Consider the following 23058-nt stretch of genomic DNA (forward strand, 5'->3'; position numbering starts at 1 on the left):
TATGCTTAGGCTCGTTTGTGTCACCCTAGACTAGTGCACCTGGGAACGTATATTTGAATAATCACAGCTCAGCTAGTTAGCAGTACAAGATGCTCACCTGTGGCAAGAAAATCAAGTGAATGATTTTCCTGTGTGATATGAAAATCAAGTTTGTTCTTTAGCTGTAATTACATTGCAGCTGGGTACAGGCTCTGCCTGTATGCATATGCAGTGCATTTAACTCCTTAACTCCCTGGGTGGTCCAGGAGCTTCCCAGCCAGTCACCTATATCAGTGAGAACATGAGCTGGCTTGAGACAATGGACCAACTTGAAAGTAGTTGACTGACTGATCCTTATAATTAAGCATTTGACTGATCCTTACCAATCCCCTCTGGGTGGGAACTTCAGACAGTCCTACAAATTCCCTGAGTCAGCTCCTGTTGTATCTAGTCCAATTTATATGCTTAAATGTGTTGTTTAGCATCCTGAGTGGAGCATCCCAAACACTCCCCTAGGTAATTTCTACTGCAGAATTACAGAATGCACATAAACAAGACATTTGTAAATCACGAGCAGAAACTGCTCCTGAATACACAGCCACATTGGACCACGACTGGCTTGATTATAAGAACTGAGCAAACCAGTGGTTCAAGGCATCTCCCAACCTAGCTGCAGACCCTGCTGCAAGCACCCTTCCACTGGAGATTCCCACCATCAAGGGACAGTGACCAAATGTCCTGTTCGGAGATTTCATTCTCACCTTATGCCATGATCCCAATAAATTTGTTTTTCCCTTTTTAACAAACACTCTTTCATGACTGTCTGTACAAAATGTGTAAGAGCCTCCTGTCCTGTTGGGAAAGGCCACAAGTCACCCCAAAAAAAAAAACCAAACTTGGAGGTGGTTATGGCATTTTAAAGGCAAGGCATGAATTACACATTCCAGTTATGAGGCTTTAGTTTTGGCTGCATTTCACTGTTCTCTGCACCAATAGTAACTGCTGCCTTCCCATAGGGCCTGTCAACAACAGGACTCAAAACAGAGAATCTTCAAGCTGAGCTGGAGACCTGGTCAGCCACACTAGCAAGGCAAACTTGGAGGTGGTTATGGCATTTTAAAGGCAAGGCATGAATTACACATTCCAGTTATGAGGCTTTAGTTTTGGCTGCATTTCACTGTTCTCTGCACCAATAGTAACTGCTGCCTTCCCATAGGGCCTGTCAACAACAGGACTCAAAACAGAGAATCTTCAAGCTGAGCTGGAGACCTGGTCAGCCACACTAGCAAGGATGACATTTTTTTTTTGCCTCACCAAAAACCTGTGCAAAGCAGGAGAAGCTTTACAAAAACAAGTAAAATTGATGAAGGAGTTTTGAAACTCAAACTCAGCTCCCCTGCTGCTGCTGCAACTTACTTGTCACAGCTCTGGTGCTTGCCTTCTTGCTCCGCTGGTGTCCCTTCTCTGCCCAGATGTGGATGACATATTCCATGCCTGGCTTCAGATCCAGTAAGGTGATGACATCATTTTCACTCCCCACCTGTATTTCCTTGGTGTCCCCATCAGCTGAGGTGTATCTCACCATGTACCTGTCTATGGGAGCCTCAACTTTATTCCATGAGACAGTGGCTGTGTCTTCCATCACTTGCTCAGTTGCCACATTGGTTGGGCTATCAACTCCTGAGAGAACATTTCAAAGTGCAGGATTAGGAAACTCCAGCTGAATTAAGCCACTACAATACCTGTCACGACACATGCACATTTATTTCATTTTTGCCTTGCTGCTTAGACCAGCTAAAACAGAGCCACCCAGGTTTCCCCTACAGCCCCTCAGGAAAGGCATCCACGAGAAACCAGCATAGTCAAAGTGGGGAGAAAGCAGGACTGTTCTACCAGTTAGATGAAACTTTCCACTATTTTTTGCAGGAAGAGCTTGCAGGCTACCTGCCTCACCTTCCATGGGTACCAACTTGAGAATAACATTCTCCCTTGCCGTCCTCACAGCACCAAATATAGGCCCCATCCCTTCTCTGCCTCTGGTGTCAGCCATTTGTTGCTCTTCCTTTTCTGCCTGTTTTGCAGACCTCTCTCTCAGATTTCCCCAGGGATTCTGCTATTTTGGGTGATGAATCAGAGTTTAGTGGTAGCAATAGCTGGTATTTGTCTTAGCCAAAGTTCCTAAGTTCTAGGGGTTACATAGGAATATGAGCAGGATGACTCACTGACCATTTGTTTTTCCTTTCTAAGAAGTTTTGCAGCCCCCAGGGCTGTGAGGAACAGCTTGAAAACACAAGCCCAGGGTGTTCCAAATAATCAGAGTCTACACAAGGAAGAAGAACAGCCTTACAACGGCAGTGTAGATGCTGTAGGTTTTGTTGTTTTAAATCAATTTTCTTTTAATAGAATAATTTACAAGACAACCCCAGGAATATCAGGCCTGATTTGAGATTTTTCAGTCTTTGCCTACGGTTTTGTAAGAGAGCTGAATTTCAGAGTTTACAGAATCTTACAGGTAGAATGATAGTTCAAAATTCTTCAAGATCTTCTTTCAATATAATAGCTCAAAAATATTCTGCCATGTTTATGAAGAGCTTGAAGCATCAATCAACCAACAGGGTTTCCAGATCTACTTTAACATTCAGGTCTGGAATGCCTAAGATGCCAGTTACAAGAAAAATAACAGCCAAGTAGCAGTAGCATCTGCCAGGCCTTCTGAGCTGTACTGGGCACACAGTCAGAGCAGAAGTCAGCTTAAAGATCCTTCTGTGCTCTCTCTGTGCTGGAGATTACTATGTCTGACTCGGGCTCTGTTACAAAGTAAAACAGTCCAAAGCTTCAACCTCTAAGGGCCAGCAAGTAGACAAAGCCTCTTCAGTCCCTTCACATGTAAGAGCTGACGACTCAAGCTACCACAGAAATGCCAGGGCTGTGCCACTGTGCAGCCCACTGGACAAGCCCAACTTCACCTCCGTGGGGGCAGGTGTATCAGACCACATAGCGGGTTGGGACAATAGCCCCCAGTGGAAATGCTGAAATTTGAGGGTAGTGGAGCACTGGAACAGGTTGCCCAGAGAGGTGGTGGAGTCTCCCACTCTGGAGACATTCAAAACCCGCCTGGACGCTGTCCTGTGTAACGTGCTGTAGGTGACCCTGCTCTGGCAGGAGGGTTGGACTAGATGATCTCCAGAGGTCCCTTCCAACCCTAACAATTCTGTGAATTCTGTGAATTCTGTGAAATGCAAGCCTGGCAATGCTGTGCTAATCTGCTCCTCAGTCCAACCGTTCTGTTCAGTCTGGTGAACAGAAAAATAATGCTGGAGCCAGGCAATGCAGTAAGGAAGAAGAACTTGTCCTCTTCTTTACGGCTGCTGGGCTCAGAGACCGGTCAAATCAGCAGCAGCCTAGTAGCTGCAAGGCAGTCAGCGGCAGCTGCCCAGAGGATCTGCAAGGAAGGGCCATACCCAGGTGGCAAGTCATGTGTGCTATGTTTAAGCTAATGATCTAGTTAGGGAGGTCATGAACCAGCAAACTTTGAGTTACTACTGGACCTAGCTCTGAGCTTGTTTGAGGGTTGTTACTACATACAGAGGCCAGCTTACTATGCTTATCCTGTGTCTGGCTGGAGCCGCTAGCCAAGTTAAGGGTGAAGTTATTGTAGGTTTAAAAACAAAGCAAAAGACTGAGCTAGGGCTAGGTTTAGTGTTTAATATACGACATAGACAAGCTTAAACAAGACATAAGCAGACCCGATGGCAAGTCATGCATGAAGAAGCAGCCAATTGTGCACTTTTCATGCTGTGATCTTGACAGATCTGTCCCCAAATGCTGTAGTAACATCACTATCATTAAAAATGCTTTCCACGTACCAGTCCTACCACTCACTGAGGATGGTTTCCCCTCTGTATTGTCTTTCACAGGTATGACGGTGACCTCGTACTCTGTGCCAGGTTTCAGGCCTACAAAGAGTAAAGGGGAGCATTGTAAGCAATTAGGGAAGACAGTATTTTTTCTTAAAGAAATCTATTTTGTTTAGTCTACCCAGTTCTTGGTTTGTAGCAGAGAGGAACTTAAAGTTTAGATTTCTATCTAACTTCCTTTTGTCTTCAGAATGCCTTGGTAGCACTTTTGGTCCAGGCTTGCCATTAGCACATACACTGACATACACATTAAGTGGGGATTTCCTTAACGTGAGTGTTATCAGCTATACTTTATTCTTAACAAGTATAGAATTAAAGCTGAATGATTATGCCTTGAAACTTGCTATCCACAGAGCATAGAAGCTTTCTCCTCGTGGAAATGCCCATTATTACAGGATAGGGGAACCCCAATATACCTCACCGTGGCTTACAGCAGGCATGAGGTAAACAAGAACTGGCCATCTATACACAAGAGAAGAATTGTCTCAGGACTATGGTCTGACAATCAATCACTCCTGATACTTCCCCCTGCCCAGTTTGGAATACCCCCAAGTACTTACCAGTCATGATGTGTCTGCTCTTAGGGTCATTGCTTTTGGGCACCACGACCTGCTTCTCATCCATCTCTACCAGGGATCTGAACTTCAGCCTGTAATAATCCACATCTGTTGGTGGGTTCTCCCACTCCACTTCCAGGGAGTGCTCCATCTCCTCCGTCACCCATACGGCACTGAGTGCAGACAGGACTGGGAAGGACAGCAGAGGGCCATGAGGAAGCAGGATGAGCACCAGAAGGTGAACATAACATAGAAAGTTGCTAAACAGCCCCGCACCCTCCCCAGTTGCCTGCTGTGAGACCTGAGACATCTTCCTGAGCCAAACTGAAGAGTTAAGCAAGTACAGCACAATCATTATTTCAACAGGCTTAGTTTTATCTGTGGTAACACTCCAACTCAAGAGTTTTCTGGCTCTCAGCTCCCACCTGTTGTGCTAGAAGTAAGAAAAAAGTCAAAACAACCAAACTTTCCCCTGCTTTTGCCAAATGTAAGCAGACAGCATCAGCTGCTAACAAAATAGCATTTCAGTTCGAGAGAGAGAGAAAGAATGTGTCAAATATGCAGTCTTTCCATACCCCAGTCTCCTAACCTCAGTAGCATCAGGCTCATTCAGTTCTGGGAAGAGACTATGAGAAAAACTCACTGCTACAGGCATGTTTGGCAAATTAGTACCTAGGAATGACATCCTGCCTACTTTAACGTCCCTTCTGCATCCAGTTAAACAGTGCATTATTCTTAATAACATGCTGGCCTTATCTTGCATGCTTCCCTTACTGCTTTTTGCAGTAGGCATTCCAGTAGGATTCCCTGGAATTCAGGAGTGTCAATGGCTTTGGACAAGATAAAGGGAGAGATAGGAAATTTGCAATGCATTGAGCCCCAATGATACATATCTGTAAACAAATTCTCCAGAAGAGAAAAACGGCAAAAAAATACAGCTGAGACTGGCAGGAGAAAGTCCTCTCCAGCACTCAGACAGGATGTTACAAACCTACAAAGCCAAACAATTTGCTCCACTTGTTTGAATCTAACTTTAAAGATCTACAACTTCTGACCTTGAAGAAAAAGACTGCCTGCTCCTACCTGTACTTGCTTCTAGATACTTGGGCTCACTGGCAATCCCTTTCTTCACATGATGAAGCGTGACATTATATGTGGTGCCAGGGTGGAGACCCACAATCTCATAGCTGACCTGCTCCTTGGGCACATGGACTTTGTTCACCAATGTCTCATACCCTACTGGATAGTAGCTAATGAGGTAATTATCCACATCAATCATTTGATCCCAGCTGACAGCCAGAGAGTTCTCTGTGGAGTTCAGCAGCTGCAGGTTCTGAGGAGCAAGCACTAGAAGAGAAACAAAGAAAAATATTGTAATGAGGATGATGTCTTAGCATTTGGTCCAGGGTTTACATGGCCAAGCAAGAATTTTTTTCAAACCTATTTTGACTACAGAGAGAATGCGAAACTGGAAGTCCCACTCTGTGATCATCTCGTATTTGTCCATTTCTTTCTGTCCAACAGCTTATCATTATATACAAATGAATATTGCAATCAGTCACAAATAGAAAAATTTCCTGGACTCTTCTTTCCAGCTTCTAAACCCACCCTGGCATGCGGAAAACTCTTTCATAAAGCTGTCCCTTACAATGCCTCTAGGAAGAGAAAGAAAGGCCAAAACCTTCTTTTCGTATCACTGTTAGAGTTTTGAAATTTGAAATAAAATGTCAACTGGTCCCCAGAACTGGGGAACACAGCTCCTCTGTGGCAGAGGTACAAAACCGATCTTTTATGCTGATGGAAACTTACACTTGGTGCCTGGAGGAGACCTGGGCAAATCTGTGGCACATAATAAATTTCAGGACACCAACAGTGCCTTAACCTTTTTGCCACAAGACAGATAGCTCATCGCTGTCTTGAAGCAGCCCTTGAAAGCAATCATGTAGAGCATCTGTCAGAAAGCTTACCTAATTTTAATTGCAAGTAAGCACATCATGAACTGATCAAACCATCTATCAGCTGTATTTCATTAGCAAGGCACTAACCAATAGCAAAAAGTAGGTAGCAAGTGCCTGTAAAAAGGCATGCATCAGCAACATTAGGTGAGATAACACCATGAGATTCTTCTCACTTGAAAGGCAGCATTCATTCCGTCGTATAATTCACAGCTCTCAGGAAATTCCATCCTCAATATGTGCATGCCATTGCTTTTGATGAAAACTTTGAACAAAATGTGAGAACATTCAGCCTGCCTCCCTTTGTGATACAGAAGCTGGATTTGAATAATCCAGCTTTGCAGTAAAATAATAAAGAACCTAAATACATATGGTGTAGTTTATCCCTTGTCTAAGCATAGTTCAGAAGAGGATTGTATCGGACTCTCTGAAGAGGAGAGATGTGGCATAAGAAACCAGTATCATCAGTTTAGGACAATGCCTAGGGCAGTTTGTGTTTTCACAAGAGGTTCTTGCAAAGGCAGTGACTCTGTAGCCCAGGGAGATCTATTTTTGCAATGTGCTTTTTGCTCTGCTCCAAGATGCACCAGAGCCATCTTCTCCAGCCAACATGATGAACCCAAGCACTTCAGGACTTGACAAAGACACACCTGGTAAGGGCCAGGAGAAGGGGCCCTGTGAGGGTGTGAAGGGGAAGGAGCCACTGGACATGGTTACCCTTGAAAACCTCTTGCTTTCTGACAGCAGAGGACCTCCTAGCCTGAAGCAAAAGGGTTGATCACAGACAGCACTAATTGGTGAGGTCAATTAGGAGGCCAGGTGGTTGTGGGCCATGCCAGTGTCCATCTTGCATTCTGCTCGCTCTCATCAGTCTCTCTCCATCAGGCAGCTTCTCCTCCGGAAGCCGGCTGAGGCTCTAATGGCCGAATCAAGCAGGAAATGAGCCGCACATTTACAGATCCAGCGCTGGGCTGAGAGCTCACACAGGGGCTTGTTGCGAACGCTTCCTCCCCTGGAAACATCAGAGTCCCTCTTTATTTTCCTTTCCATTTTCCTAATTACAGCATCAACATACAGACCTCCTGGTTAAACTAATACTGCGCTGAGATACCAAACAACTGTTTTTGTGGATACCCTTGTTTTAAACTGCTGGTTTATTCATCTTCAGATATCCCACAGTGCTATTTTGGAGTGCCAGTAAACAAAGTCCCAAAAGAGCACAGGCAAATACCTGTCGTTCAATGTGTCCTTGTCCTCTAGTTCTCCTTCACAAGGAATTGCAAGACCTTAATTACACTGGTGCATGCCTGATGGTAACTTCTAGATGTTCAGACATTCCAGTTACCATGGCAATATACAACAAAATATGTCATTTCATTATCTGAGACACATAAAAACCATAGTAGTAATAATAATAAATAAATAAATATATAAATAAAACCTGTGCTCAGTGTAAATCTCCCAGAATGCAGAAATCTAATCCAAATTGGAAGATAAAAGACAATTTGACAGCTATGGGAGAGGAACGCTTGGCTCTAAATGCTGACACATGAACCATTTGCCTTTGGACTTAAAATAGTTACACAGGAATGGAGGCGTACTGCTCAGAAACAGTAGCAAAATGGATTGTGCAATACCTATTAATTCTGTAGCGCTCGCTTACTCGGATACTCAGAGAACAGAGGCCACTTTCACAGCCTGTAAAACAGCTGCAGAGGTGGAAGGAAGAAGATCTCTGAATAGCGTGGAAGGATAAGGGGGAGTGAAGTTTTGACGCAGAGCTCTCTTTTGGATGAAGAATTTGAGCTAATAATCTTTTAAATAAAAGGCGAGACTCCGAGCAGACATCTCAGCCCTGAGAGGGGAGGGATGATCCAGAGCAGAAAAGACCTGCCAGTGAGGTCACTGCAAACCCCTGCTGAGCGATACCTGGTGCTCACTGTGTGGCTGTTACATATTTCTCCTTCCTGAGGAGCTGTGAAAGATTAGACTAAGCAGTGATACGCTGAAAAGGAAAGGTGGCTTCCAGGGTAAAAGGCTGAGTGCTGAAGCCTGGCGTATCAACTTGCAGTTATAGGGAGATTACAGGTTTTTCGCAATAGGCACCAAGCCATCCAGCTTTAAGCAGAAATTGCTGGACACACACCTCAAGGAAAGCTCAGCCAGGCCTTCTCCCAGGCAAACCCTACTGCTTTGTAACAAAGCAGGATGAGGGAGAGTTTCCCAAAGACTTCACTTCAAAGGGAGGTTATTTAGAGGATTTCTGCATTCTTTGTCTCACAGGTTTTATCAAATCAGCTACCTTATTGGCAAACAAAACACACTGCAACAAACATTTTTTTTACCTTCTATTGTCTCATCTGTATGTCAAGAGACAGACCCTGGCTCCCTTCTTAATTCAGGCTCCATACCCAGTTTTGCTCTCTCATAGAATGGTTTAGGTTGGAAGGGACCTTAAAGATTATCTGAGTTCCAACCCCCCTGCCATGGGCAGGGACACCTCCCACTAGACCAGGTTGCCCAAAGCCCCATCCAACCTGGCCTTGAACACTTCCAGGGATGGGGCATCTACAACTTCCCTGGGCAATTTGTTCCAGTGCCTCACCACGCCCATAGTGAAAAATTTCTTCCTAATATCTAAATATATCCCCTTCCAGTTTAAAACCAGTACCCCTTGTCCTACACTCTCTGAAAAAGAGTCCCTCCTCATCTTTCCTATAGGCTGCCTTTAGATACTGGAAGGCCGCCATAAGGTTTCCCCAGAGCCTTCTCTTCTCCGGGCTGAACAACCCCAGCTCTCTCAGCCTGTCTTAACAGGAGAAGTGCTTCAACCTTCTGATCATCTTTGTGGCCCTCCTCTGGACTTGCTCCAACAGGTCCATGTCCTTCTTATGTTGGAGGCCCCGGAGCTGGATGCAGTACTCTGGGTGGGGTCTCACCAGAACAGAGTAGAGGGGCAGAATCACCTCCCTTGACCTGCTGGCCACGATTCTTTTGATGCAGCCCAGGATATGGTTGGCCTTCTGTGTTGCGAGCATACATTGCTGGCTCATGTTGAATTTCTCATCAACCAACACCCCCAGGGCAGTTCTCAATCCATTCTCTGCCCAGCCTGTATTTGTGCACGGGATTGCCCTGACTCACGTGCCGGACCTTGCACTTGGCTTTTTTGAACTTCATGAGGTTGGCATGGGTCCACCTCTCAAGCCTGTCCAGGTCCCTCTGGATGGCATCCCTTGCCTCCAGCATGTCAACTGCTCCACACAGCTTGGTGTTGTTGGCAAACTTGCTGAGGGTGCACTCAATCCCACTGACCATGTCACCGACAAAGATGTTAAACAGCACCAATCCAATACTGACCCCTGAGGAATACCACTCATCACTGGTCTCCACTTGGACATGGAGCTGTTGACCACAATTCTTTGAGTGTGACCATCCAGCCAGTTCCTTATCCACTGAGTGCTCCATCCATCAAATCTATGTCTCTCCAGTTTAGAGACAAGGATATCACGTGGGACCGTGTCAAATGCTTTGCACAAGTCCAGGTAGATGATGTCAGTGGCTTTTCTCTTACCCACCAATGCTGTAACCCCATTGTAGGAGACCACCAAATTTGTCAGACATGATTTGCCCTTAGTGCAGCCATGTTGGCTGTCACCGATCACCTCCTTATTTCCCATGTGCATTAGCAGAGTTTCCAGAACGATCCGCTCCATGATCTTGCTGGGCATAGAGGTGAGACTGACCGGCCTGTAGTTCCCCAGGTCCTCCTTTTTTCCCTTTTTAAAAATGGAGGTTACGTTCCCCCTTTTCCAGTCATTGGGAACTTCACTGGACTGCCACAACTTCTTAAATACGACGGATAGTGGCTTAGCAACTTCATCTGCCAGTTCCCTCAGGACCTGTGAACACATCTCATCAAGTCCCATGGACTTGTGTACTTTCAGGTCCCTTAAATGGTCTCAAACCCGATCTTCTGCAGTGGGCGGTTCTTCATTTTCCCAGTCCCTGCCTTTGCCTTCTCTGACTTGGGCAGTGTGGCTAGAGCACTTGCCAGTGAGGCAAAAAAGTCACTGAATACCTCAGCCCTCTCCATTTCCTCTTTTTCCCTAGTCTTCCTTTTATCACTAATGTACATGTAGAAGCTTTTCTTGTTGCCCTTGATCTCCCTGGCCAGATTGAATTCTGTCTGGGCTTTAGCTTTCCTAACCTGATCCCTGGCTGCTTGGACAATTTCTCCTTATTCCTCCCAGGCTACCTGTCCTTGTTTCCACCCTCTGTAGGCTTCCTTTTTGTGTTTGAGTTTGTCCAGGAGCATCTTGTTCATCCATGGAATCATCTCCTGGTGTTTTTGCCTGACTTCTTCTTTGTTGGGATGCATCACTCCTGAGCTCGGCAGAGGTGGTCCTTGAATATTAACCAGTTTTCTTGGGCCCCTCTTCCCTCCACGGCTTTATCCCATGGTATTTTACCAAGGAGAACCCTGAAGAGGCCAAAGTCTGCTCTCCTGAAGTCCAGGGTAGTGAGCTTTCTGTGCACTCCCCTCGCCACCCTAAGGATCTTGAACTCCACCACTTCATGGTCACTGCAGCCAAGGCTGCCCTTGGGCTTCACATTCCCTACCAGCCCCTCTTAGTTGGTGAAAGCAAGGTCCAGCATAGCACCTCTCCTCATTGGCCCCTCTATCACTTGGAAAAGGAAGTTATCATCAACGCATTCCAGGAACCTCCTGGATTGCTTTACCCTGTTGTGCTGTCCCACCAACAGATATCAGGGTGGTTGAAGTCCCCTATGAGGATCAGGGCTTGCGAACATGAAGCTGCTCCAATCTGTCTATAGAGGGCTTTGTCCACTTGGTCTTCCTGGTTGGATAGCCTGTAGCAGATCCCCATTGTAATATCAACCTGTCCCTGCCGTCCCTTTAATCCTGACCCATAAGCTCTCTGTCAGCTCCTCATCCATCCCCAGGCAGAGCTCCATGTACTCCAGCTGTTCCTCGACATATAGGGTGACACCCCCTCCTTGTCTCCCCTGCCTATCCTTCCATTCCAACACCCCAGTCACAGGAGCCATCCCACCATGTCTCCGTGATGCCAATAAGATTGTAGCTCTGCAGGCATGCACGTGTCTCACTTCTTTTGTTTATTCCCCATGCTACATGCCTTTGCATAGAGTCATTTAAGTTGGGCCCCCCATGAAGCTGACCTACTGGCTGGAATTCCCTTGTGCTGCACTCCAGGTGCTTTCCTGCTGTCCTGTGATCCTTCTCCAGGCCCTGGGTACGCATTGCTGGCACTGGCATCCAACTGACAGGAGTGGAATGGACTGAGGTTCCCCTGGCAGTACCCCTGGTGCCCACATGAAAACAGCAGCAGTGGATAATGGTCAGTGGACTGTACGAGGCTTGGTAGTCTCTCAGTGACATCCCTGATAAGCAGCACACCTCTCTAGAGAGTGCATCAGGTCAGCAAATGTGTGCCTCCGTACCCCTCAGAAGACAGTCACCTATTACGATCACTCATCACCTTTTCTTAGGTGCGCTGGTTGTTATATGGGGAGCGGATCAGGCTACCTTACTCAGCTCTAGCATCTCTCCTGATGTGACTGGTCTATCCTTTTCAGTCTGCTGAGCGGTGAGGTGGTTCAGCAAGGGCACCTCAGGCTTATGGAAGAGTCTCTTCCCCCTGCTGGCCTTTGCTCTTGCAAGCTTCCATTCTTCTGCATTATTGCCCCCTCCCCCTTCTTTGTGTACCAGTGGGGGAGTTTTTGGTTGTTTGGCTGAGGGTCCACTGCAGACTGAGCTTGGAACCAGCTATGTACCTCCTTCTCAGCCTCCCTGATGTTACATAGCCTTCTCACAACCTCTTGCAGCTCAGCCACCTGCTGCAGGAGGTCCTCCATCTGGGCATACCTTTTGTAGGCAGGTGTGCCACGTATCCCTGCCCCACAAGAAACATCTAAACACTTCCTACAGTCTTGAGTTTGTTTTCTCCTTCGGCTGCTACACACAGGCTTGTGCTAGCATAAACTTTGACTGTGTTTCCACCTTTCCCCAATTCAGAAATGTTTTCCAGGCAATTCTTGAAGACAAGAACCAGTCAGCAATCTCTAACCCAACAGGAACTCAGAGAGGAACATGGTAACCCCAGGCCTAGCTTACCTACAGGATTAACCACATTTTTTATCGGAGGAAGAGAGGGAAACTCAGAATGAAAGAAAGAAGGGAGACATAACTCACAGGCATGCCTTACCCTGGGAGCAGTCAACGCCAAAGAAGCCATTGTGGCAATAGCACTCTCCTGTGTCACAGAACCCATTGCCACTGCAGTCCCCGGGACATCGTTTCTCACTGCAGTCCTCTCCGATGAACTCTTTGTAGCACTGGCAGACCCCTTTGGCTGTGTCACAGATCCCGTTGCCGCTGCAGTTCTCGGGACAGAGCTGCTGGCTGCAGTCCTCACCGAAGTAAGGCTCATCACAGATACACTTCCCACCATCGCAGCGCCCATGGCCGTTGCAGTGGTTGGGGCAGGTGGGACGGGAGCAGTCACTGCCCTCCCAGCCCTCGGCACACTTACAGTTGCAACTCTCATAGAGGAAAGTCCCATGGCCGCTGCAGTGCGACACACCTGGACAGAGCAGCACCAGGATGCACAACAGCAAGTGTGACACAGAGATGAGAGAAAATAAATAAAAAAAAAAAAAAAAGAAAAAAATTAGGAATATAGCAACAGACAGGTAGTGCAAAGGTGTCTTCAAGGTCATTAATGGGAAAGCATAAATATCCCTGGAAAATACAGGCTGAAAAAGACCTGAAGATACCACCTTGTCCACCTGCCCCAGGTCCAGGGAGGGAACAGCTCCACCCTTGCTTTTCCCAACACATTCTTCCGTAGTTGGCAGGAATGTAGATTCCACAACCACCCCAGAGAGTCAATTAGAAAGCTTTTCACAACCTCTGACCTGAATCCTCCTGGCTGTAATTTAAGCTTACCATTTCTCACCACAGTTATTATAAAGATGGAGAGCACGTTATCCTCATCTGCTACAGACCTGTATTTTTCATGTAAGCAAAGACTTAGCACTTCTCCCTGCCTCCATTTCCCAGACAACATCGGTTTGTTAAATCCTTTCTTAGAGGGCCATGTGGCATAAAACTTTGATCACAGGAAGAGCCAGTGGCCACCACAAAACATCATCATCATAAACTCCGCTCTTCTTTTAGTCAGTTATCAAGGAGGAAATAAAAAGACAAATTCTCAACAACTGCAAAATTCTGCAGGCAAAAATGAGAAAGGAAAAGACAGTAACAAAACGTGCCTCCCTCATCTTCCACCCTCCCCCAGAAATTCCTCCATTGTATCCTTCCATCTATGTGAAACTCAGAAACTATTCCCTTCCACTTCTGGGAGATTTCCCCTGTGTTGGTTCCAGAAATGGTATGTACTACCACATTTTGGGACCTTCGGATTTCCTTTCACATCATAAAAAACAGAGCACCATCCCACCTGTAGGAGTTGAGCATTTAACTTGTGGAGTACCCATATAACCTTGACAAATGGGTTCCAGACCCCAAATCACTGCACTAAATAGGCTGTATCTGGGATGTAAGAACAGATACTGGAATTGTTACTTACCTTGGCTTCCCCCACAGCACTTCTGAGGGCTGCAAACTTCTCTCAGCTCTGCCACCTCTTTCTCAAGCTTCTCCATCCTTTCAAGCAGACCCTTAATGTGGGTTTCACATTCCCCTTTGGGTGCATGCACATGAATGTTGTGCCTAAAGATTATATTCTGCTCTTCATTTTCATCAGCCTCCCCAGGATCTAGCTGCACCCCACTGTTGTCTTCATGCTGTAATGGATCTGCTTCCACCTTAATCTGAGCGGACGTGGGCAGGTCAATCTTGTAGGAGTGGCTGAAGGATATTCTTTGACCATCGCTGGTGCAGTTGTGAGATGCAGGTTGTTGAACAGCAAGTGTCTGAAGAACACAGCACAGCAATACTCCCATTGGGAATGCAAGCCAGATCTGGAAATCCATCTGGTAGGCTTTCAGAGGCAGCACTGATCCCTCAAACAGCACAGCTCCTTTCAAGAAGAGGAAAAAATGTAAGAAGTGGGATCGTAAAGCTGGTTTTCATGAGTTTCTAAAAGACCAATTCTGTTTTGCCCTGATTCAGTACTATGTTGGTCAGTACCTGGAAAAGTCACACTGGATGAGTTAGATAGAAAAGAGCTTCTAGACTGCCGGGCTAGGAGCTTTAAGTTTGCAATTTTCAAGTGAGACTTAGTATCACAGTCTCTTGCAATTATTAATTATGCCATAGCACTTCTCATTCCCCTGCAGTTCCAACAGACGCTGTATCAGCCTCCCAGCTGTGATCTGGATTACCTATCACCTTTTTGGCCATGGTAATCTCCAACAACTTGCATGGTTTTCAACTAGAAGCTCAGTAACTGTGCTGATGCTGCATGCATGAAAGATTCAGAGAGCTGGCATTGATCTTTTGGTACAAGATATTCGGGAGATAGTTTTGCTCGCTTTACATGCACCATGCCATGAGACATCTTTCCCAGGACAGCTATACTTCAGGCATGGGCAGAAATGTTTTCAGGAAGGTGTTGAAGGGGATGCCAAGAGTCAGTTTCTACAGGGACTGTAAGCGCAGAATGCTTTCCCAAGGAGGGAGATCAGCTAAGAGCAGCAGACCACTGAACCTGACCAAGTGTCAGCCCCAGCCTTAGAGTTCCCATCTCTGCCTCTGCCCACTGGAGACAGAGGAGGAGAGCTGAGGATACCTGCTCTGTAACGGCAGGACTGAGATCCTCACCTGGCATCACATGTGTTGTTAACTACATCGCACAAAACCCTCACTTTGGGTACAACTGTCCTGACAGAGAGCTGAACCGGCTGTCTACAGCTTCAGGGTCTTGAGTTGGCGATTTCTGGGTTAGTCCACCACTTCAAAGAGGCCCTTTAGATTTAAATTATCAGGTTTTAGCCGTGGGACGCAAATGGTACATAAAATTAAACCCATCTACCACTTCTAATATAGCACATAGCCTACACTGTTATCTGGATTGGGGAGAATTAAAACATTTCCTCCATTTGAAACTAAAGTGATGGCATTTTGTGTGCCTGAACGCTGGCTTCACTTGAGGGATTTCAAGTTGATTTTGCTTTGACTCAATTATCTGATTTGTTATCTCAGCATTGGCAAGGTTCATTTAGAAGCTACTAGACCAAATCTGTTAACACATGGAGTGAGAGGATGTGTTGTAAACCCATTTGTTTTCCTGTACTTTTATTTCAAAAATATTCCTTCTTGCCTACCCAGCATATATAAATAGGAAGAGCTTGTTTTCAGGCTGATTGAGTCTCAGAACTAAGACTTTAAAATAAAGAAATAAAACATTACTATTTAACTGCACTGACATTTAGAGGTCAAAACTGAAGTCCAAGCATTTAGTTTACAGTCTTCAGGTAAAGTCTTTAACAGAAACAAAGCTGCTGTAAAAGTTTTGCGCTGTTAACCAAGCAAGAATTTTGGACTTAAGAAGTGAACACCTCATAGACAAGAATAACAGGAAGGAAGAAAATGAACAAACATGGGTGGAAGGATAAAATGTAAAGTTAGAAACCTAAATTTATCGGTTGGCTTATTCAATGTTACAAACTGAATCTTGGCATTAATGGTAGATGTCAATCTGTACAGGAGGTGATATATACTTGGTTAAATACTTAGAATTTCATACCACAGGATGCAAATACAAAATGCCACCATATGTGACTTACTAAGCAGTCATGTTATTCATTGCATAACCAGAAGAAAAAACATTATTTAAGTGCTAAATTAGGTAATGTGATAACTAGAAGCCATTTGGCCAATATGTATCCATAGTAACAGCACATCTGAACCCAGATGATAGTGCTGCCCCAGATAATACTCTTTGAAGTAACAGAGGACTTCACTACTAAAGAATCATACTAAGTTTTTGGCTCTTCTACTATGTCCATTATAATCCCATTTCTGAAAGTCATACAGTCCTGGGTTATGATGAAAATTAACTGCTTCTGAAACACTGGAAAAATCCCTATCATCAGATTCATGCCATACCATTGGCAGCACAGATAAATGAAGGTGTCTTTCATGCTCAGAAACACGAGGCTTTGGTTGCTAAATAACAAAACAAAACCACACCACCATTGAAAATATATATTATACATGCTTATACCTATATGACAGACCACTCTAATGCTAGCTCACCTCTCTTCAAGGAAAATCATCACTGACATCAACCAAAATAGGGTACAGATTTCAAGATTCAGTCTACAGTTATCTTATACAAATTAAATAAAATAAGGGAGTTATCTCTATTGCTCATTCCCAAACAGCACTTTATTTGGGGTGGTTTTTTTTTTTTTTTCCACCCGTTCAGCACTTACCTACTACGTTTAACGTACAGTAAAAGAAAAGGGGGAAAAAAAAAGGGGGGGGATGTATGTTGCTCTGTTGAGGCAGGGCTTCTTCCCTATCTGTCTCCTGAGGTTTTGCAGATACCTGTTTGTGACCAAAGACACAGCTTTTCTACCCTGACCCAGCTGCTATTGTTTCCCAAGACCCCCTCCTCCCTCAAAGGGCCGCAGAAACTAACTATAACTTTCTTTTTCTGCTGTGCAGCCTCCTGAAACAAATCAAAGCATAAGAGATAGCTTCAAAGCTCTGGGCAAATTTAACGTCTAAGTTCTGCGGATTTCCACTGGAGTCCACTGAAGGAAACCCCAAAAGCTTTGTTTTGTGGGGTTCACTTCCAATCCCATGGAGATGAGGAACCCAAACCACCACCCCCAACCACACACACAAAAAAAAAAATCCCTTCTCTCAGCACCAAGTGCTGAATAGCATTCTGTTGTAACATGATGTCATTACTAATTAGAGCTTCATGGGAACCACAAATTGGTTTCAGATTATTTTCCCGGGCATGGAGATCATTCAGGAGGAAAAACCCGTGAACATAAGCATTTCTGTCAAGCATAATGAAAAAGGAGGAGAGCTTTTTTGGCTTCCTCATCATGTAATAAAGAGATTTTCCCCTGCTGTTAAAGAGTAGGTTTAACTGATTTTTTGTGGAGAGTATCACGTCATAACATATAGCTGGCAATAATAGCAGATTAGGGAAATGACTAATTTAGGAAAGAATGCCTAACAGTCAGATCAACTAGGCACAGAATATTCTCCTAAGGAAAGGGATGGAAGATGCCCTGCTCATATCTTTTCAGTCTTCAAAGAGGAAAGCACAGGATGATCAAAGCTGGAGAGAACCTACAGTATTTGTGTGAAAGACTCCAATGATCTAACTCTGTAAGTCTTTTTCCACCCTGGGGGTCAGTGCTTGAAGATTTGGGGTATAGGCCTTTGCAGTATTATGTTCTGCTAGCACCCAGTCAGCTGTAGGAGCTGCTTCTATGAAGGCAAGAGCTGACAAAGACATGTTTGTAGATACTTAGCAGGGTGCCAGCAAGGCAACGTGGAGATGGGACTGAGGTGAGAAAGGAGGACTTGTAGTCACATGAAAAAAGAAATGCAGGTCTAAGACAGCGCCAGGGTTGCAGAAAAGGCAGAGAGAGAGAATTAAAAGAACAAAGACTGAGAAACGAGGCAGAGTAGAATACATACATATCCAGGCAGCAAGCATTATGCAACACAACACTAGAAGCAACACTATTAAAGTTGAAGAAAAATAGCCAGAAAAAAACGACATGCAGTGAAAGGAGCCACGGGCTGAGACTTGAGCTTTCTAAGTACCAAAGGAAAAGTACATTGTGCGATTTTTTGAGCACAACACCAGCTATGTCTAGAACAGAAGCCATCAAGTTGTACCACAATACAAGAGACATGAGAGTTAGCAGTTACCTAACTGCCAAGTTAGAAAATTGGCATGTTTAACCATCCTAAAGCCAGGGGAGGTTTCTCGAGGAGCACAAGAGGAATAACAAAATATTAGAAGACATGTCAGAAAGTCCTTAGCAAGTTCACAGAAGTGCTGCTGATATAAAAAAAACCCAAACCCAAAAACCAAAAAAACCACCCATCACTTACTTGAATAACTCTCAAGAAGAGCAGCAACAGACTTGTCTGACTCACACTAGGAAGGCAGCATTTAGGCTCAAGAGATACAAGCATTACCAGTGATGGATATTTATGGCACACTCTGCCCTCAAACGGATATTGACTGTAGAATGCTGGACTGTTTAAAACATGGAGATGACAATGGGGGAGTAGGGGATTGTGTAGCAGTGGCTTGCAGAGAGAAGTTAATGCGCCTGTAGGGGCGCACGGCAAAGGTGTGTTCTTAGATACAGAGAAAGGTGTAGCAGCACAGAAGTTGATAGACCAGCTCACCTCTAAGTAAGTGGGAATATAGTTGCGCGCCTTACATCTTGCAACGCTTCTAGCAAAAAAGCACGACACAAGTCAGTAACACCAAAGAGCAGAACTCATTCATATGGGCTACTATTTTTGTTGGCAGTCTGACAAAAATGAAAGGATGGTCAAAATACGAACAAAATTGTGATACTACTACTAAGTTGCTAAGAAGCCTAGACCATTTTCCTTCTGCTTTACATATTTTTCTCAGTGAAACATTCAGCTGAGACAAGCTACTCATTCTACAGACTTGCCACAAGTGTAATTTAGCTTAACCAATTGGATTATTTCTCTTTATTTTCCATACTGAAACTATTCTGCTGTTCCAAACTTCATCTGCTTTAGAAAGCTCTGCATCAGATTCTCTTTTCTCTGGCACTGGTAGCATGTAAAATACATCTGAGGGCTTCCAAATGAAACATTAAATGCAACTGCTGTGAAAAGCTAGCCAGCATTCTGTTTTCAATATTCTGCAATCTTTAACCATTAATTTAGCAAGATTGTTTCTTCTGCATGTATCTACGTTTTTTACTTCCGGACTGAATGAACATTACCTAACACTACAGAAGTTTGGGATGATTTGAAATAATGAATAGAAAAAACAGAATTATAATCAGCCAAATGGATATTTACCTTTTCTTTCATGCTAATTCTTCTGCAGCATCTGATAAGCAAACTGTATTAACTGTTCATACGTGAATGAGAGATTGCTTCTGAAATCCTACATACACATTAGAAAGTGCAGAGAGCCTTAACAGTATTTGCACATTTGCTAGATAGTATAAATACACACTTTGTAACAAATGATCTAGCTCCTTTCTGTGAAATCATTAGTTTCCAGTTTAAGTCAGTCAGTCTTTCCTGAAGCAAATCTTTGTTCTGTTGCCTGCACAGCTCAAAAATTTCGTAACTCCTGCATTTGATCCATTTTACTTATCCAATGAATGATGTTTTTATTATAAATAATATAATCAATAAAGTGCTTTTATTGTGGAAATATGGATATATTTCATTTCATGTGGTAAAGAACTTCTACTGGCCTCCACCACTGAGACTGTGAAAAGGTGCACTACGAGGCATAGGAAGAGCTTTTGGATGAGGAAGTATTGAAAAATTACTAAGAGTGTTTGTTACAATTATAAGATATGTGTGATCAAATTCCAGCATGATCTCATGACAAAAGGGCTTTTAAAACAACTACTGTCACACAGAAATCATAGTGTAAAATGGAAATTACTAGGAACAAGCATTCTAAAATTATTACCATCTAGGTTAAACCCTAGCTTCATTAAAGCCAAAGGCAAACCTCCCATTTACTTTAGCAGATACACGGTTTCATATGGTTGGAAGAGACAACCTGGGAAAGCTTAAGCCCTTCAAAATGGAGTGACATTAAATACTACTATGCATTTTGCAAGAATAATAATAATAATACATGCCTATAATAGAGGATTATTGATGTTTGTGTAAGGCTTTCAAGGCTTTGGAGGGCATCTGCTAGGAAGTCATGAGAAAAACTGGCTGGGTTTTCCATTCAGAACAAACAAGAATCTCAAAGGAAATAAAAATACTTTTCTCTTACCTTTCAAGTGCTTTTAGCTGTCTAGTTCAGAGCCCTTCTGATACAACCACTATTTGAAAAGGCAATTTGAGCAAGCTGAAAGGTCATCAAATCCTCTCCTCTTCCCAGTCCAGCTGCAAACCAGCACCAGTCCCTGTGGTGAATTTAAGTCCCTATGGAACTGATGAAAGGAACCAATAGAGGCCTCAGGGTGTTCCCCTTCCACAAACCACTTAAGGAGCACGCTGGGTTTGGGAGCAATTCCCCTATTCAGAATCAGCCTTGCACACCAGCAGAAAGAACCATTTCCAATTCATTTTGTGCTCTGCTTCTAGTCAAAAGCCAGAAAGCCTTCCCAGCCCCATAAATCTAGCAGCAAACATCTCAGAATTATGGCCAAGACCCACATATTCACAAGCACATTTGAAGTATTAATGATGTGAAACTCAGGTGAAGTAACACAGAAAGTAAAAATAAAACGCCTTCTAAAACCAGCAGTAGTTAAACACGACACTGCACTTATCCAGCACAATACTCAAAAAAAATCTTCAGAACTTAAAAAAACAAATTAGGTGTTGTAGGCATTGTTAGGGTACCCACAGGATTATTTTAACCACGTGCATTATTGAGGCATGTTTTTAGTGAACAAATAGTCTCAGATTCTGGTCAGTTGGTTTGCTTTACTGCAACCAGAAGCTGCGCTGAGAGAGCTGAAGACGGCAGCAGCTTAAGGGCTATCAAGACGCAGCGTTAGCCCTTGCCAATCTCAGTTGCTGCAATAAGGGGGTGAAGTCAAATACAGCATGCTTACCACACTGAACACCACTAACTCACACGGGAGCTTCACACTTTCTCACTTAGTTTTCGGTTTTTAAAGCTGTAAGCACCAAATGCTTTGTCCTGGGCAATCCTGTTACAGAAAGGGAAAGATAATGCTGCAAGGGAACAAGCACGGTCCCACTTCCACACCTGGGAAAGTGCTGATTACACAGGTGATGCTATTGAGCAAGGGAGCGATTCAGTCCTGGCTGAAGAAATAGTTCTTCCCACACTCACTGGTTCCTCACTCATCTGGACCATCAATGAAAAACAGAGAGACCAAGGGGAAGTGGAACAAAATATTGAAGAAATGAATGCATGCTCTAACATCCAAATCCCCTCCGATCACATCCAGCTCCCTACTTTATTTGCTCTGCTGGTATTCTGGTATTCCACAGTTGATTGCTTTTACCAGATGGAAAGTGGCAAAAAATAGCAACTTCTAGACAGTAACATAGGGCAAAGCTTGAAATTCTCTCCCTGCAAACACCTAAAACCTACTTCCAAGCCTGTCATGCATCAACACACATCACTGGGAAGCACAGTGGCAAACAGCCTGAGCTTTGAAGACTGGATGCTTACAAAAGGGTTGCAGCCCTCGGGCTTTGCAGGCTGAGCCCTTGCTGCTGCTGCAGTTTCCCTTCATAGAGAGACCCTCACGCAAGTTTAATAGCAGCCTTCCAGCTTCTTTGAGTACGAAGGTAATGCAGCGACATGGGAAATGAGGCCAGTGACAAGCATCTCACCTCTCCATGACTCGCAAGACCCACCTAAAGCAAGGAGAAGTGAAAGTAGCTACCCTTCTATGCCGGTTTAATGCTTTGTGTAACAGGTGTTAGTGGTTTCTGCTTGGCACATCCACAGGGCAAAAACCTTCAGGGTAGTTACCACCTGGGTTGGCAAGACAGTTGGGAACCAAACAGGCTGTGGAGAATTAACCCCATCCTCAGCACCAAACATGGTCTCTTTCCACTGATCACCATCACCTGCACCATCAGCCTGTGTGGGTACGTTACTGAGGAAGCTGCTGCTGCTGACTGCAGTGTGGATAATAAAATTTGACTGCATTAGCCTGCCAATCTGCAGGCATCTGAGTAAAACGCCTGGCATACGGGCAACAAGCAGCATGACAGACTGAGAGAGAATCCAGCTTCTCGCGTGACTTTTTGGATGTAGCTAACTGATAGGAACAGAAAATTTAATCAAAATGATTAGTTTAACATCAAAACTTTAAGGGATGTTCTCCCTGAAATCCAGATGTAGCCTTATTTTAGACGCTGCCTAAGTGATGTTCCCAGTCGGTAGAACAGGACAGTTTCTCTCACAAAACAGTATGGCAGCTGAGACAACAGAAGCAGAATTTCCCATATATTTTTCCCTTTTCAGGGCTATGGTTGTTCAATTTTGGCCGTAAAATGCTGTAACTTGCCCAAGATTCCTGAGCTGGAAAAAATGCAAAAAAACGGTCACATAAACTTAGGAATAGCCCTAGGTGATAAGAAGGGCGACAAAGAAACTCTTAAGAAACAAAACTAAACGTTTAGGAAAGCAGCTGGCAGATAACCGAGGACCGGCATACGGGACAAAGGTGCTTTTCTGCCCGGGGACCCCACAGCGAGGTGCGGTGTCTCTGCACCCCATCTTCCTGGTGGGACTCTCTTCCCTGTCACTCTTACAGACTTCCCTCTCCAACCTCGGATCCTTTCGGTCCACCACCCGAGGTGGGATCCTGAGGTTTCTGTGGAAGATGCCAGCTCCCTCTAAGGAGGGAGGTGCCAGCGAGGCTGACATCAGCACCGGCACATACAGCACAGCTCTCTAAAGCGGTTTGGGCTTTTTT

At 44.5% G+C, this 23058-nt stretch overlaps 1 protein-coding gene across 1 annotated transcript in view; it reads right to left on the bottom strand.

Annotated features, from left to right (window-relative positions):
- TNN (tenascin N) overlaps window positions 1–14451 on the bottom strand; it is a 28097-nt gene extending 13646 nt beyond the window's left edge. Inside the window, exons 1-6 of the mRNA XM_009892855.1 lie at window positions 14046–14451; window positions 12660–13037; window positions 5537–5800; window positions 4457–4642; window positions 3846–3935; window positions 1396–1659 (exon numbers count right to left, since the gene is read on the bottom strand). Coding sequence (XP_009891157.1) covers window positions 1396–1659; window positions 3846–3935; window positions 4457–4642; window positions 5537–5800; window positions 12660–13037; window positions 14046–14451 — 1588 coding nt within the window. The remainder of the gene's footprint in view (window positions 1–1395; window positions 1660–3845; window positions 3936–4456; window positions 4643–5536; window positions 5801–12659; window positions 13038–14045) is intronic.
- Between the last annotated feature and the right edge of the window lie 8607 nt (window positions 14452–23058).

Source organism: Charadrius vociferus, unplaced genomic scaffold, assembly GCF_000708025.1.
Source record: "Charadrius vociferus isolate BGI_N301 unplaced genomic scaffold, ASM70802v2 scaffold39, whole genome shotgun sequence".
Taxonomy (NCBI): Eukaryota; Metazoa; Chordata; class Aves; order Charadriiformes; family Charadriidae; genus Charadrius; species Charadrius vociferus.